Source organism: Physeter macrocephalus, chromosome 15 (assembly GCF_002837175.3).
Source record: "Physeter macrocephalus isolate SW-GA chromosome 15, ASM283717v5, whole genome shotgun sequence".
In the NCBI taxonomy this organism is placed as follows: Eukaryota; Metazoa; Chordata; class Mammalia; order Artiodactyla; family Physeteridae; genus Physeter; species Physeter macrocephalus.
In genome coordinates this window covers 41789596-41806881 of record NC_041228.1, presented here as the reverse complement: position 1 = coordinate 41806881, position 17286 = coordinate 41789596, and the positions used below count along the sequence as shown (strand labels likewise).

General features: G+C 33.6%; 2 protein-coding genes across 2 annotated transcripts in view; both read right to left on the bottom strand.

Annotated features, from left to right (window-relative positions):
- Positions 1 to 17286, bottom strand: part of RAD54B (RAD54 homolog B) — a 119578-nt gene that overhangs the window by 61197 nt on the left and 41095 nt on the right. The window lies entirely within an intron of this gene.
- On the bottom strand, positions 7540 to 14059 carry FSBP (fibrinogen silencer binding protein). Its single transcript, XM_007117627.4, has 2 exons — positions 13045 to 14059; positions 7540 to 9129 (listed from the first exon to the last, which is right to left on the bottom strand). Exons 1-2 carry the CDS (start codon positions 13416 to 13418, stop codon positions 8604 to 8606), a joined length of 900 nt encoding a protein of 299 aa, XP_007117689.1. The 5' UTR covers positions 13419 to 14059; the 3' UTR covers positions 7540 to 8603.

The following is a 17286-nucleotide window of genomic DNA, read 5'->3' as shown; positions in this document are numbered from 1 at the left end:
CTATTTACAATAGCCAGGACATGGAAGCAACCTAAGTGTCCATCGACAGATGAATGGATAAAGAAGATGTGGCACATATATATAATGGAATATTACTCAGCCATAAAAAGAAATGAAATTGAGTTATTTGTAGTGAGGTGGATGGACCGAGAGTCTGTCATACAGAGTGAAGTAGGTCAGAAAGAGAAAAGCAAATACTATATGCTAACACACACATATGGAATCTAAAAAAAAAAATGGTTCTGATGAACCTAGGGGCAGGGCAGGAATAAAGATGCAGACGTAGAAAATGGACTTGAGGACATGGGGAGGGGGAAGGGTAAGCTGGGACGAAGCGAGAGAGTAGCATTGACACACACACTACCAAATGTAAAATAGCTAGCTAGTGGGAAGCAACTGCATAGCACAGCGAGATCAGCTCGGTGCTTTGTGACCACCTAGAGGGGTGAGAAAGTGAGGGTGGGAAGGAGACGCAAGAGGGAGGGGATATGGGGATATATGTGTACATATAGCTGATTCACTTTGTTAAACAGCAGAAAGTAACACAACATTGTAAAGCAATTATACTCCAATAAAGATGTTAAAAAAAAAAAGAACTACCTTAAAATTAATTTTCATTGAGAAAGTAGCCTTAGAAATTAACTTTGAACCCAGCTGCGTTATTGTACATACTGTACCTTCAGGATTATTTTCCAAGTAAATGTTATTACAAAGATTTGATTCATCGGTCACTTCTTTATTATATAGTATTTTCCTGATTATAGCTTTTGCCAACATGAATTTTCTTTTTTAACTATAATTTCTACCAAATACAGTTTTGCTAAATCAGATTTTGCCTAAATATTATGAAGATTGTATTACTCCATTAGTTTTTAGTCAAAAAAAAGTTACCAGTTTTTAGGTAAGTTAGTTGTCATGTGTTATTTTTGTTGTTTTACGAACCTTGATTTTTCCAGATAAAGTTTTGAGCGTTTTAGCATTAATGAAAAAGATGGGATGCTTTGATCAGTTCTTTAATTCTAAAAAAATTTGTGATGTGCAATTTTGGACAATTTCAATTAGTTTTCTTTTTACACTATTTCTACCAGTACCAGTCTCTGTGCACTAAATAAAAGACTGACAATATCTTTCTGCATTTTTCAAATTTGTTCCCATTTTTTACTTGGTTATCTAACAGAAAAGTGCACGTCCTCAGGATTGCTGTTAAAGAGGGGATAAAAAGCATGTCTTCATCAAAAATGGCTGGGAAAAACATTCCTAGAGTCAAATACCCTGTTATATTCTCAGGAGCTGACTGCTTTGCTGTTATGTCCAAACCTTCCCCCGCAAAAAAAAAAAAAAAAAAAAAAAAAAAAAAAAAAAAGCTGACTAGAACAAAAGACAGTAGTTAAATTCTAAGAATCCAGAATTTCTTATAATCACTTTGAAATACCGTAAGAATCTCAGAATTAGATATATCCTTTTTTCACTGTTGTGGCCTCTCCCGTTACGGAGCACAGGCTCCGGACGCGCAGGCTCAGCGGCTATAGCTCACGGGCCTAGCCGCTCCGCGGCATGTGGGATCTTCCCGGACCGGGGAATGAACCCGTGTCCCCTGAATCGGCAGGCGGACTCTCAACCACTGCGCCACCTGGGAAGCCCAGATATATCCTTTCTTTTGCAGAACAGAAGAAAGATAAAAGCATGAACTCGGAAGCCAAGACTGGTTGAGTATGAATCTTGAGTCTGTCCCTTACTAGCTGTGACCCTGGACAAGTTACTCACCCCTCTCCCAGGTTATGAATTGCCAAATGAATGTAATACTAATACCTACCTCACAGACTTGTTGCAACCATATTTCATCTAATTAGCTAATATATATAAGATGCTTAGAACAGTACTTGCCATGCAGTAAGTGCTCTCTAAATGTTAACTACCATCATCATCATCTTGCACTAGTCCCTTCCCTAAATTTAGCCCCATTTTAAATGTAGGCTATAGGGCAGGGAAGGGAGAGGGTGAATGACTGCAAAAAAGTAGAATGAAGATAACTGGGAATTAAACATATATGGAACATAACTGCCTTCATCTAGATTGTAATATATAAAATAATGACTAATTTGCTACATCCCAGACTAACCACCACTAACAATTCCACTCTACCTGTAATTTTTGTTTCTGAACTTGGTTCTGATCTATTTCCCCCTTGACCCTGTAATTTACTTCCCAAATAAACACCAAAAATGGTCTTCATAAACAAGAGGCTTGAGTGCCTACAGCAAGATTCACAAGGTAAGAGTGCTTAAAACCATGCTTTGATAAAAGAGGAAGGGGGAGACAGTGTCATTTTAATATTAATAGTGGACATTATCATCTTAATGAATGAGTCCTAAGCATAGTAACTCTAGGGTTGCATGGTTTAATTATACATTCCATAAACCCAAGCCTTTAATATTCTTTTAACAATTCTAAATACACACACTGTTTTCAACGGAGCAAATAAAATTTAAAATGTCTCATATATCATCAAATTCAATAAAAAATGTAAATACTCTTGCAGACTGTATTTTTTGAGTTTCAAAATTATCAAAAGCTACCAGAACTTTTAATATGCATTAACATATAACTGCAATATAAATATAAGATTTGAAACATATAGTTTTTATTACACTAAAAAATATACAAACATTAATATACAAATTACTTCAAACTGGTAATCATCCATAGTTTTCTTTAACAAAACAGAATGAAGGTCAACTAAGTACAAGTATCATTACGTACAAAATAAACCTAGAAGGTATTTCTTTGCATTAAAGATCATTTTCAGAATGATACTTCATGAGCATGGCAGGGACTATATATACATTTTATCATATTTCTCAGTACTTCATGTCAAAGCATATATGCAATAAGTGGCAATAAGTGCTAAAAGAGAAAAAAAAAATCAGTAAAACTATAATATTCCCAGATATCTAAACTATCTGCCCAGCATTTTAAATTCATTTAAATATCAAAAAAAGTTATTCATCAATTTCGATTCTGACATTCCAATCAATGAACATGCAAAGCTTTATTTAAAAAACTAGTAATCCATACACTATGGAGGGAAGTGTAAAATGGTACAACTACTTTGAGAAAAGGTTTGGCAGTTTCTTAAAAAGTTAAACATATATCTTCCTTAATCCAGCATTCAGTCCGTAACACATTTATACAATAATATACATAATAGCCAAAATCCGGAAATAGCCCAGAAGTCTGTCAAAAGATAATGGATAAACAAACTGTGGTGTATTAATAAAATGGGTACTACTCAGCCACAAAAAACAATGAACTACTGATTAGAGGATGGATGAATATTAAAAACATAAAGACGGGTGAAAAAAACAGAAACAAAGGGTCCATACTATATGATCTCAATTATACTGTGTCATAGAACAAGCAAAACTTAACTGTTTTTTGGGGTTTTTTTTGCGTTATGCGGGCCTCTCACTGTTGTGGCCTCTCCCGTTGCGAAGCACAGGCTCCGGACACGCAGGCTCAGTGGCCATGGCTCACGGGCCCAGCCGCTCCACGTTATGTGGGATCTTCCCGGACCGGGGCACGAACTCGTGTCCCCTGCATCGGCAGGCGGACTCTCAACCACTGCGCCACCAGGGAAGCCCAACTTATCTGTTTTTTTAAAAATTAGTGGTTTTTTAAAAACAGTGGTTGCCTGAGGTACCAGGGTATTGGTTAGGAAGGGGCAGGAGAGAACTCTCTGGGGTGATAACTTTTAAAATCTTGATGGGTGTTTAAGCTACACAGGTGTAGTCATTTGTCAAAACTCATCAAATGGTGCGTTTAAGATTTGTGCATTTCACTGTTTGCAAATCTTACCTAAAAAATCATACACACACAAATAAATATTGAACTCCAGTTCATAATACTCATGCTGAAGTGTTTATGGGTAAAGTATTCTAATTCTGCAACTTGTTTTAAAATAACAGTTTTCTTTAAAAAAAAATTATGGATGGATAGACAAATATGTGATAAAGCAAATATAGCAAAACATTAATTGTAGAATGCAAGTGGTAGGCATATGAATGTTTACTATAAAATTATTTTGTTTCTATACATTTGAAGGATTTCTGAATCTCTGTAACAGAGGTGAATTCACACTCATGAAAGATCTACTAACAAAGTGTAAGTCTAATGATACATCCATTTTAGTTTAAATTGTTTGGGCTAACTTGGGTGATATTTTTATTTATTTATTTACTTTGCTTTCTACTATTTACAAAGGAATTGAAAACTAAAAATAAATTATATAAATTCACATTATAGCTGCTACTTTTAATGAAACAACTTAAAGAAGATACATTAAAAAATACAGAACCAATTTCTCAAAATTATATACAAGATCTAGCATGACTGCTAAAGTTTAATTAGGTTGCATATTTTAAGAATTTACTCTTGTATTTGTTAAGTATTGCAACCATATTTCATCTAATTATTTTTAACTATTTACAATCAAAGTCACCATCAAATATTTAATTGATTTTGAGAATTTGTGAATATTAACATTTGAAAAAAATAAATATATTATGAAATTTAGACATGGTACATTTGGCATCTATTATATCACCTAAAGAAATGTATTTCAATTGTGCCTCATCAAAAAAATTTACCTCTATAGTACTGAATTCTTTGTTTTATGGCACACAAATCAGTACAATGTATTAGCATGTATTTAAAAGAACATGTATTAACAACGCATTTAACCACTATCATCTACAGTATATATTAATTACAATTTACCACACTTAATTATTTGAACATATCTATTTAAAACTTGACATTACTCTAAAAGAAGGCACATGGAAAATAATTCATATTTCAAACATTTTCATGTAAGTAAAGAGGCAATAGGGTAGAGTGAATCTTTCAAAAATAAAATAACACCAAGTTGATGTGGCATTATACAAAAAAGGAAAATATTTAATTTGAATATTTTAAGAAATCTGGCATTTGTTAGAAATGAAAGAGCTTCATTAACTTTTTCAGAATGCCATTATAAATCATACCTAGGTTTATAACATCATAACTTGTAAAAAACAAACATATCCATTTAAGTTCAAATGAATAAGAAAAGACAAGAAGGTGGCAAGAATAACTAGGCACTATCTAAATTTCTAATATATCGGATGAAACAGTATTTCTACAGAACCAAGTCTACATTTTAAAAATAAAAACACTCTTTCCTATGTTTTTCCAGCATTACATTTCGTAAGTAAACTCACGGCCCCAAACAGTTCTCTATAGTAGGATGTCTGGTGGCTTCATTTGTATTCCATTGGTACTAATAGAATTTGCCCTTATATATTCCCCTTAGTGAAACTTGTCCTCAGCAAAAACTACTAATGTAAGTTGGTAAGTGGTCAAAAACTCAAAAAAGTCTCAATACAGAAAGAAAAAGAAAAAAGCTTTAGCTCAGAATTTCCCTAAGATACTCTGCAAGATAATAATAAACAGCCTCTAAAAAGAGTTCAGTCATCAAACAAGTCTTCTTTACACAGAAATTCCCATAAACTATACTATGCTAATTATAATTGCATAGGTGGGGAGATGGAGCAATGAAAATGGAGCAGAACCACATTCACTTTAATTTTTGCAGATTAAAATTAAACAAGATTGACTCAGAAAAACTGCTGCAGTAAACTCACTGCAATGAGTGTAATTCTGTTGTTTAAAAATATGTAAAATAAGGTTTTTATTCTACTCAGTCCCTACATGCTAACTAATTTGTCACATGACATAAGCAATGGAACAACAATCTTGAACACTGCTGGAGAAAAATACGACTGTAGCAGACTATGTTTACACTATTTTCTGGAAAGCAAAAAAATTTTCAAGGGCAATTTTATATAGTATACATTTTTACCTTCCACACTTATGTTAGACTCTAACCACCAAAAAAGATGTATATTGCACTTTTTTGAACACATAACTTGGCTAAAAACATTTCACAGAATTAATGTTCCACAGAACACACCTGGAAAACTGATTCAGCTGTAGAAAGTCAGCATTCAAATTGAACATTCATTAACAATTCTGAGTAGTACCATGCTAAGATTATAACATGAATTACATTTTGTATGGTAATTTGCTTTCAATCATTTCAAAAAGTTAAAGCTTACTACTGTAAAGATTTACTGGAATAATGTTGTAAAAACATTACCTCAAGTAAGAATTATAAGATTCATTAGACTGAAAGAAAAGTCACAGCACAGATTAAAGATGAAATTGTCAAAAGGATATATCATACATTCAAGGCATTTTTATAATAAAATATTTAACTCTAACAGCAGATACAATATGCCAATGAAATTAAGCAGTCAACAAGCTAAAACGGTACCATAAGAGTCTGTTTTATTTTTATTCTTTCTATTCCTATAGCCATAACCTAAATTTCAGATTTAATTTCCCTGCACTACGATGCCCACCCTGAAATGCTGCTATTATGACATTAAGTCAGAGCTCTAGTCATATGTCCCTAGTCAAAAGCCTTCCATGGCTTGCCATTATATATTCACATTCGATTCCTTAAAAACAGCATTTAATTGTAATCCATAATGTGGCACCAACCAGCTTCCAACTTCCAAATTGATATCCCTCAATTTACCTTCACCCACTCTTCAACAAAAATTTCTGAAAATCTAATATGATTTAGGCACCATGTTAGGTTTCAAAATACTCTATTCCAGTGGTTCTTTGAGTGGTTTTTTAGCTTGCATCAGAATCTCTAGAGAACTTATTAAAACAGGTTGCTGTACTCTACCCCTCAAGTTGCTGATCCGAAAGGAATGGATTTACATATCTCACAAGTTCTCAAGAGATGCTGACGCTGCTGGTCAGGGTCTACTCTTGGTGAACCACTGCTCTACACCACAGGCCATGAGCCGAAAGCCCACTGGCTGAATGAGGCCCACTCACATGTTTCGTCTCTTTATTATTTTAAATATTTTTAATTATTTGCAAATGTTTTACAAATAAAAATGTCTAATAAAAATGCAGATTTCTGGCTCATTTCTGCAGGTAAAAATTCTGCTGGAGCTCAAGGATAGCTACCCCAGTTAGTCAAGGTATATGTCCTTGTCCAGATTATCACAGCCCTAATTGGCCCTCTCTATGCTCACTTAAGATCACTTAAAAATCACCTGGCTTAGCACTGTATTTGTGCTTATACACTCTGACCCACTTTTTCCCATTCTCTATGCCTTCTTCATGCTGCTCACTCTGGTATAAACATCCTTTCTCCCCAATACGGCTGAAATCCTACCTACCCCATTCTAAAGCTTGGCTTCCTCAACACAGCCCCAGCAAAAATAGAAATCCTTAAGTAATAAACATATTAAAGATTTAACATAAATGTCTACGTGTGCGTTAAGAATCAAGGTTTTATTTATTTCCACAAATACTAAAATAGCAATATTTACAAAAACATAAAAGACTATAGATATCATAAATTATAAACATATAATTTTTGCTATTTTTATTCTAAATAAAATTTTAATTTTGTTCATTAAAGTTTTTACTGTGATTTTACTGTGAAAGAAATCTTTTTCAGACTAAGACATTGCAAATGAATTGACATATTAAATCTTGTAGTCAAAATACATAACAGTTCCAATAGAATATCTTATTTTGCTGGACAAAAAAAGGAGGAGGAGGAAGGGGGTAATTGACACAATTCCCCTGATTTCATAACCCACCAATTTTTAAAAGCAATTTTAATGAAATAAATGTTTCTAATTTTTTAACATGTAGGATATTTTTGTGTATTTTTACTTCTGTGGAATAGCAGGGGGAAAATAATTACAGAGAAACAAAAACTGAGTGCTGGTCATTGCTCTGCCATAAAGAGCTTTGTTACATCAAGTAAATCATTGAGTTCTCCCTGGACCTCGGTTTCATTACCTCAAAATTGAGATGGGAAAAAGTGTTCTCCAAATACCTTCCATCCCTAAAATCCTAGGACTTACTCCGTCAAAGAATGAAAGCATAAAAATCAATGTCATACAGACAAGCTTCTATTAGGCTAGTATTGCTTCTAAATTAGATTGACTTAAAAACTTTGAACTACATACAGTTTCAAAGTGCTAATTAAAAATGTTGAAGATTCAGAACTTTGACAGAATACTTATGTATTTATATATGTTATTTATGTATATGTTAATAATCAAAATAAAACATCTTTTGTAAGGCTAACAATTAAAACATCTTAGGAAAAAAATCGGAGGAAGACAAAAAAATTTATAACCATACCAATCAGTGTTTTAATATATATCAAAGGAAAATTAAATAATTAGAAAATCATGTCAAAAGAGCCTTTTTCATAATAGAGATTAACAATATTTTTTAAGAATATGCACTCTGGGACTTCCCCGGTGGTCCAGTGGTTAAGACTCTGTGCTTCCACTGCAGGGGGTGTGGGTTCAATCCCTGGTCAGGGAACTAAGATCATACATGCCATGAGGCGTGGCCAACAAAAAAAAAAGAATATGTACTCTGCTTCAAGATATTCCCAAATGAAAGTAATTTGGCCAAAATTAAAATTATCAAATTGCAAGACTGCAAAAAAAATCTTAGAGACTATTATATTCAGATACATCATGCCGTAAGCGAACTGCTTTCAGCTTCTCCACTTCAATTTTTGCTCTTAGCAGCTCTTCCTCTAGCTGCTGCCTTCTTTTCAATCCATCCCTCTTCTCCTGAACATATAATCCAAAATTTTTTTGATTTTCTAAAATTATCTGATGCTCCTCTTTCAGCATTTGCAGAATCTGAGGATCACACCCTAACTGTGACCTAAAATTTTCTCCACTTTCATGCCGAAAAAAATCATCTCTCCTTGGGATAGAAGATGGAGACGATGTCATTCTCATATCAACAGAGGAAAGTGACGGTGACAAAGATCTTTCCATAACATGTACTAATTCATGTTCTTCTCTTTGCTCTAAAGTATCACTCTGTTGAGAATTTAAAACCAGTGGAGGAGGAGGCTTAATGTCTTCTTCTTGCTTCACCTCCACTGTAATAGCAACTGGATGGTGGTCCAACATTACCTGTAGTGAACTTGTACCAGCCTGTGCTTCCTCATCCAAGTTTGCACTACAGCACACAAAAAAGCATTATAAAATGTAAATCAAATGAATATAAGAGCATTTTAAAGCATAATTTCATATTTAATATACATTAAATTATCAAGCTATAAAGAAAATTATGAAACAAAAAATATTTTTAACCCTTGGAATAATAAAGTGACTACGGTTGGGATTTTAATTATATATATATATATATGGCTCTCTCCATCCTTAACTTTAAAATTGGGCTCTTAAAAGAACAGGAACTTACAAATACTACACAAGGCTATTGAGGTAAATACAAAAGAAAAGGCATTTTTGATACTCTCCAAGAGATACCAATTGTCCCTATAAGCCTGAGGTTCTTAAATGGTGTAAAGTGTCATTTAATTCGTTCTGGGCCTTGCTATCCCGACACCTTAGTCCTAGACCTCCTGCTTCCCCTCTCCTGTCCTGATCTAAAAATCACCAGGGTCTATGACTTCCAGTAGGACAGTGGAAGGCAATCTCTGAGACGTACTGATTTCTCAATAGTCACACACACACACACACACACACGCACACGCACACGCACACACACACACAGGAAAAACAAGATTGTGTATGATTTTGGGTATGCCCAACTATCAGGGGGTTCTCCTAACTATCCAATTTCAGATGCAATGGTGTTTCCCCTTTACCTATCCTAAACCACATGACTCAGGTGATCTTTAAGTCTTTTAACCAGTGGTCAGGTGAAGTGTACAAGGGCAAGGGTTTAGATCTACCATTGGATCATCAGTACCCAGTATAATACTCTACTTGGAACCTCATAGGTACTCATCATATGTTGAATGATTGAATAAATGAAATGGTTTTTTTTAATGCAGTGTTTTTTTAATGGCCTATATATGATATATTGAAAGTTTATTAAATTTACATGAAATTTCCATAAAATATGCATTCCTATTAGAGGCAACTACAGTTTTAGCATAATTTAAACTTCAACATTACAATATTTCTTATGACATAAACACAATGTTTCTTAAAATTCTGTTGGTTTTTAAATAATTTCATGTATAACATGAAGTTGTGAATTAAGAATACATAATGTTTCTTGAGGGTTTTTTTTTTATGCTTCTGCCTAACTTAAAAATAAAAGTTATCGAGGTGAAAGAGATTATTGGAACATTAATGGAAACGTTACACTTCAACATTATTTAAATAACATTTTATAAATTATAAATAAGTAATATAGGTTAGAATACATTCTACATGGATGATTAAAATGCTGGAACAAGTTTAAGTAGAACATAAGGAAAAGAATTTAAACTCCCCATATGTCACTTACTAATAACATTAAATTGCCAGAAATATCAGATATTTGTCTAAGAGGTACAAATGAAATAATAAGATATTTAGTACGTTATGAAAAATGTATTTGTAAATTATATAAATTCCTTCATTTTCATTCTTGTCTTTTTTTGTCATTTTATGATTTTCAAAAGCAAAACAATGGAATATAAATGTAATTCAAATTAGTAAGATTTGCTTTTACTAACATCTCTAAATCCTGGATTGGGAAAAAGTTAAAACAACAGATATAAATTAAATTTTTAAAATCCACATAATTACTTTTCCAAATTAGTATGTATAATAGACTATAAGACTCACAATTAAACATAGACAATATACTCCCATGTAAATTAAAAATACGCCTTATATCTGGAATATTCCATTCCACTTTAAACATTACAAATAAGGCATAACAAAGTCTAAAATTGATTTAGAGACGGTCACAAAAAAATGATAAAACATAAAAGGACTTCTACAATTTATGAATATGAACTCTGAGGATCAAATTGGTTATAAAAACACAAAATATAATCTGATGTTAAAGAGGTAAATATAAAGACATAAATCAATGTCAGTTGTAGAATAGCCTTACAAAATAGTGGTATATGCTTAAATACATTAAATTATATAAGCAGTAATATTTTCCTTATTAAGTATAGAGAGTTTGATGAGATTAACAGTCATATGTATATAGAAGCATAATTAAGATAGTGTAATTATAAACTTCTGAGATAATTAAGATTCGAGATGATGTCAAACAAGTATAAGTATATTAAATACATAAATATATTATAAATTAAAATGCTAGTATAGAGAAAGCGGCAGAGCAGACACGCTAACAAAAATAAGCATTTAATTGGCATATTTCTGATATTCTTACCTTTAAAATCTGAAAAACTGATTGTTTAAACAGTAGGTATAGAAATGTGTAAATCAACTCATTTTATCAGAGAAATGTTGGTGTCCCAAAGATTGACTGTGTAGGTATATATATTCTATGTATATACGTGTATATATACCATACATACATACACACACACACAAGCGGTCAAAATGTAAATATATCTTTGTATCTTATATATTATTTCTCTTCTATATCAGTGTATTTTTAAAATACACAACTTGATAAAACTACAGTTTCTATGTGTAGTTTTCAAATTATAAAAACCTATACCCAAAAGGTAGTTTCATACCTATAATGCAAAGCCACTGTTCTTTATGATTCAAAGAGGGGAAAAATTTTAATGAGTATAAAACAGTCTTACTGTGGAGTTTTTTTTTTCTTTTGGACATTCAGCATACTAGGATTTAATCATTTGTCATCACAGTGAACAGTTTAAGCAGTGACCCCATGAATTAATATACTGTGTATCCACATCTTGTATTCTCACTGGTGCTATTTTTTTACTATGCTATCAAATAGAAATAAGAAGTATATGGTAAGAAGCTGGGCTCAAAAATATTATCCTAGTAAATTATCAAAATAACAAATGTTTGGCTAAAAAGGTTTTTCCATTTCTTCCCTAACTTCAAACGGATTTCATAGGTAATTAAAAATTTTGCTTACATAATGACTCTTCCACCAATAGGAAATTACCTTGTAAAGTTTTGTTTGAAAGGTTCCTCAACTAACAAGGAGTTTACAGTTTGCTTAAATTACCCTAAATGATTCAGAAGAAGCCTGTAGCTGCCATTTTTATATTTTGCCAGAGGTTAAAATCTGAATCAGCAGCAGGATAATAGTTTTTGAAGATTTCCAGGCAAGTAGTTATGTAGAGCACAAATTCAACCAAAAAAACTGTTTCTAATCCAGTTGCTCTTATTGATATATTAAAATTCATAGTTTGATACTCTTGCAGAATAGTATGGGAGAGCTTACCCTTTCCTGTATGACCCCAAATCAAAGTGAAACTAGACCATTAATGTGTAAAAACAACAAAAGTTTTTAGTTTTATTAAGTAATCTGAATCCCTATTAGGCATTAACTCCTTTTCTTGTGTTCTTGTCTTTTTTATTCTGAATGTAAGTTAGAAAAATACTTTAAACTGTACATTTAAAAATACTTTAAACTTTAATATATACAATGGTGCCATTAACAAGTTTACTTAATTGTTCATTTTAGGTTTTTAGCTCAATTAATATCCAGTAAGTGTAGACACTGATAATTCATAAAAGAAAGCAAGGGTTCCATTTTTCCTGAAACTGCTAACTTTATACAAAATTGAAAATTCTAATGAAATGTAATCTTAAATGAAATAAGAAAAAGGTATCTCTCAGAAGCTAATTAAACAATTTAATTTTAAAGCTTAAAAAGTTTATGAGGTAATGTCACAAATTACATCCCATTTATTCCTCCCTAACCTTTACTTTTTAGAAACTACAGAAGGAGGGAAGGGGGAGGGGAAAGACAATAAAAAGTGGCTTAAATCCAGTGCAGCAGAAAAATTCCTTATAGCCTCACTTTTCTTTTTTAAGAATGCAAAACAAAGACACTATTCACTGCTCCCGTAGTGGGGATGCTTACTATGCATATCTTTATCACAACTAAGCCAGAGCCCAATAGATAGGAGGCGCCATAATTTTCACAACAAAATAAAATAAAGCTTACCTTTGTATGTGGTTCCTGTCTCTTATCAGGCAAAAACTGGAAATCTGGGGAATCATCTCCATAACTTTCTTGGTTGGCTCAGAAATATTGCTTTTAAAATCTGATTGGGTCTCTTTTTGCTGCAATAGCTCCTGTTTGGCATATTCTTTGAGCCTTTTGTAAAGAGTGCGTAGGCCCTGCGCTGTTCGAGGAGGGCGGTCTACTCCACTTGCATTATAGTTAACTGCTATGATATCCCAACATCTATTCTTTTCCACTATTACTGAATGTTTGTTAGTGTGTTCTTCCAGAATTTTAACATATGGCTTCACAAGCTTTAACAAATCAAGCTTTTCAGATAAGGTAAAATTGGAAGATCTAGCTTTTCCTACCATTGTTCTTTTCAAATTAAGTAGGCAGTTTCTGAAACCACCATGCAGCCTTCAGCTCTGCTCAGCTCTTTTCACAAACAGAAGAAGATCAGGCTTAACTAGGCTAGCCTCATTTAGGCCCACGCCTACAGGGGAGGGTTTATTAAAATTCCTCCAGCTTAAGCTGACGCAGGTTCAGGAAATCTGCTTAAGCCAAGCCTGACCTACATAAAGCTTCTCACTGAAGAAGACAGGAAGGCACAAGCAAAACACACTTGTGTGTAAAGAGAACAGCTCGAGGTAGGATTTAATACACAAAGGTCTAGAGATAAGCATGGAACACAGCTAAAAATTAGCTAATTTAGGGAGAATATCGAATTCCGACACGTTTGCCTAGCTGATAGACTGAAACTGCACTGCAGTATCACTTTAATAAAAACAAAAGAGGAACTGTTTTGTACTATTTGTTTACAAATCCAGTAGACAGAAAAATGAAAAACTAAAGATATGAGTGGTGAATGTAGTGATTCCTAAGAGCCCCTAATCACTGTTTCTGAGCTGCTGTTCTCTCTTACAAAATCTGCATAATGCTGGTCCTGCTGTCAATCAGGAATTGCATATCCTCTAGCTAGTTAGGTTACACCCAGCTCAGACTCCACGGTAAAGCTAAGCTTCTCCTTCATTTTACAGTCTATAGTAGCCACCGTGTATTTTTTTTTTTCAGTTACTTAAGAAGAAATTTTTGTTGAACACTAAATCTAAAAATCAGATAAAAATTATGTTTTTAAAGCAATGCATTATTCCAGCTGTAACGAACACGAATATGCTAGCCTGCTTTAGCATGTGTAAAAAACACCATTCACATTGAGAACAGCATAATAACACCTTAAGGACTGCACACAACAAAATCGCATTTGCTATTATTATAGAGTACGATCTTTATTTAGCCATATTCACACAATTTGGACTATGAAAGTTAACAGCTAGTCTAGTCATTTGCAAGGCCACCAATTTGTGTGTTTAGGATATATTTTCTAATCTCTGTCTGAAACATGATAAATAACAATGTAAACAAATAAGCCTATTTTCTCCTGATATACATGTTTCTCCAGATAGGAGAATGAATTAGAACATACTTGAACACAGTTCCATTCAATCAATTACTGAACACGTGTAAAAATGTTCCCAAGCACTGAGAAAGGCCCAAAGAAAACAAAGGTAAATCTAGACACAGCCCCTATCCAGAGAACTATAGTTCTACAGAAATGCCATCAATTTTCAATTACTTTGTTTTTCATTCTTTCAATAGAAGAGAATTAAATTAAATTTATTAAGTTCTCACTCTGAGCCAGACAATGTCCTAGAATGTGTTATTTGTCAGGAAATGTGTTATTTGTCAGGAAAAAAAGTGAAAGATTGCTGGGTGCACTATAGGATGCTAGGTGTTTTCTGGCATACTCTACTGGGTAATCTGATTCTTTAGTAGTCCTAGCCTTTCACTGTCTTTGAGCAGTTTTATTGCTGAGTAAAATTGTAGAAAATAGTAATGCAAATGATTCTTGCCCCTAGAGATGCAAAGTGAAAACTGACCTGCTCCAACAACATGACCACAGTTACTCAAAGGAAAGCAAGAACACAGGATATATACTGTCTTTAAACAATATTATTATTTTTGGAAGAAATACAGGCATTGTGTTAAGAAATGAAGTGCTAATGGAAATGTGAAAAAACGTTCAATCTCACTATCAAGGAAATGTATACCAAAAATGATTTTCATCCATAAGACTGGCAAAATTCTTAAAGACAAAATGTCAGGAGTCGATGAGGGTGCAGGGCAAAGAGTACTCTTCTGTACCATTCATAAGAGTGTAAAATGGCATTTGTGATGGCAACCTCAGAGTACGTATTAATAGTTTACATGCGTAAAAACTTTTAAAATTGAAGTAATTTTACTTCTCAGAATCTACCTTGAAAAATACTCAAACACACAAGGAGCAACAGAGCCTTCTTAGTAGTTGCATAGTATTGGAAGCAATCTAAGAGCACATCAGTTGGGGACAAGTTAAAGTCACTAAAGTATATCCATACTATGGTCTACTCTGGGCAGCACTAAAATGCAAAAGGTAGATTTCTGTGTATTGACATAGAACAAGCTCCAAAATATATGGTAAGTGAAAAAAGCAAGTAAAACAAAAATACATACAATATAATCCCATTATGCTTACCCAAAACACCCAAAGCTAAATATTTCTGTAGGTACAGAAAATATATGTGTAGGTATAGAATGCAGATCCATACCTAGGTATGAAAACGTACCCAAGACGGTCTGGAACTCTTCTGCCTAATTACAGGAGCCATGAGTTGCAGGTAGCTATGGAGCATTTCTTTTTTCTTTTTTTGGCCCCACTGGACCACCAGGGAAGTCCAGCTATTGAGCATTTTTAATGTGGTTAATAGGACTGAATTTTTTACTTTATTGAATTTTAATTAATTTAAACAAATTTTTTTACCTGAAGCAGCATATTTTTCCATTAAACACAACTTTATTGTTTGGGTAGGATTACATTTTACTTAACCCTTTTGTCACAAAATGATACTATTGTTTCTAGTATTACGGACAACAGACAAGAACTCCCTCCTGGACCAAACGTTAGTCAGGCTCCTCTGAGCCTTCTCAACTAGGACTTTAGCAAGGATCCTGCTAAACCAGTTTATAGAGCATCCCCCTACCCTTGATACCTAACCAAATTCTTCATACTCCCACTCTTAATACCTAACCAAGTTCCTCTCAGTAATTTTCCACCCACTGACTCCCTTACCCTGCCCATTGGCTATAAATCCCTGTTGTAGTAGCAGTTGAGTTCAGTCTCTCTCCTCTGTTGCAATAGTCTTTTTTTTTTAAATAAATTATTTATTTATTTATTTTGGCTGCATTGGGTCTTTGCTGCTGCACATGGGCTTTCTCTAGTTGCAGTGAGCAGGGGCTACTCTTCGTTGTGGTGCGTGGGCTTCTCATTGCGGTGGCTTCTCTTGTTGCGGAGCACGGGCTCTAGGCACACGGGCTTCAGTAGTTGTGGCGCGTGGGCTTAGTTGCTCCACAGCATGTGGGATCTTCCTGGACCAGATCTCAAACCCGTGTCCCCTTCATTGGCAGGCGGATTCTTAACCACTGTGCCACCAGGGAAGTCCGCAGTAGTCTTGAGTAAAGTCTTCTTGCCCGTTTCACTTGTCTGGCAGAATTTTTCTTGACATTACACATAATCACATCAGCAGTGTAGTCAATCTTAAATTGATTCTGCTTGAATGAATTTTTTCTATGCACTGATATAACATTTAATGGATTTGTTTGAATATTTTATGCAGACAGCACAAATTATAGTGATACCCTATGTAAACTGTAATTATTAATCTGAATTACTTATTCTGTCTTAATTATAATTAAATTATTTTTCTAGCTAAACAAGTAATGGGCAAACTTTTTAATTTGGTAAAGTAGCAGGATACAAAATTAATGCACAGAAATCTCTGGCATTCTTATACACTAATGATGAAAAATCTGAGAGTGAAATTAAGAAAACACTCCCATTTACCATTGCAACAAAAAGAATAAAATATCTAGGAATAAACCTACCTAAGGAGACAAAAGACTTGTATGCAGAAAACTATAAGACACTGATGAAAGAAATTAAAGATGATACAAATAGGTGGAGAAATATACCATGTTCTTGGATTGGAAGAATCAACATTGTGAAAATGACTCTACTACCCAAAGCAATCTACAGATTCAATGCAATCCCTATCAAACTACCACTAGCATTTTTTACAGAACTAGAAAAAAAAATTTCACAATTTGTATGGAAACACAAAAGACCCCAAATAGCAAAAGCAATCT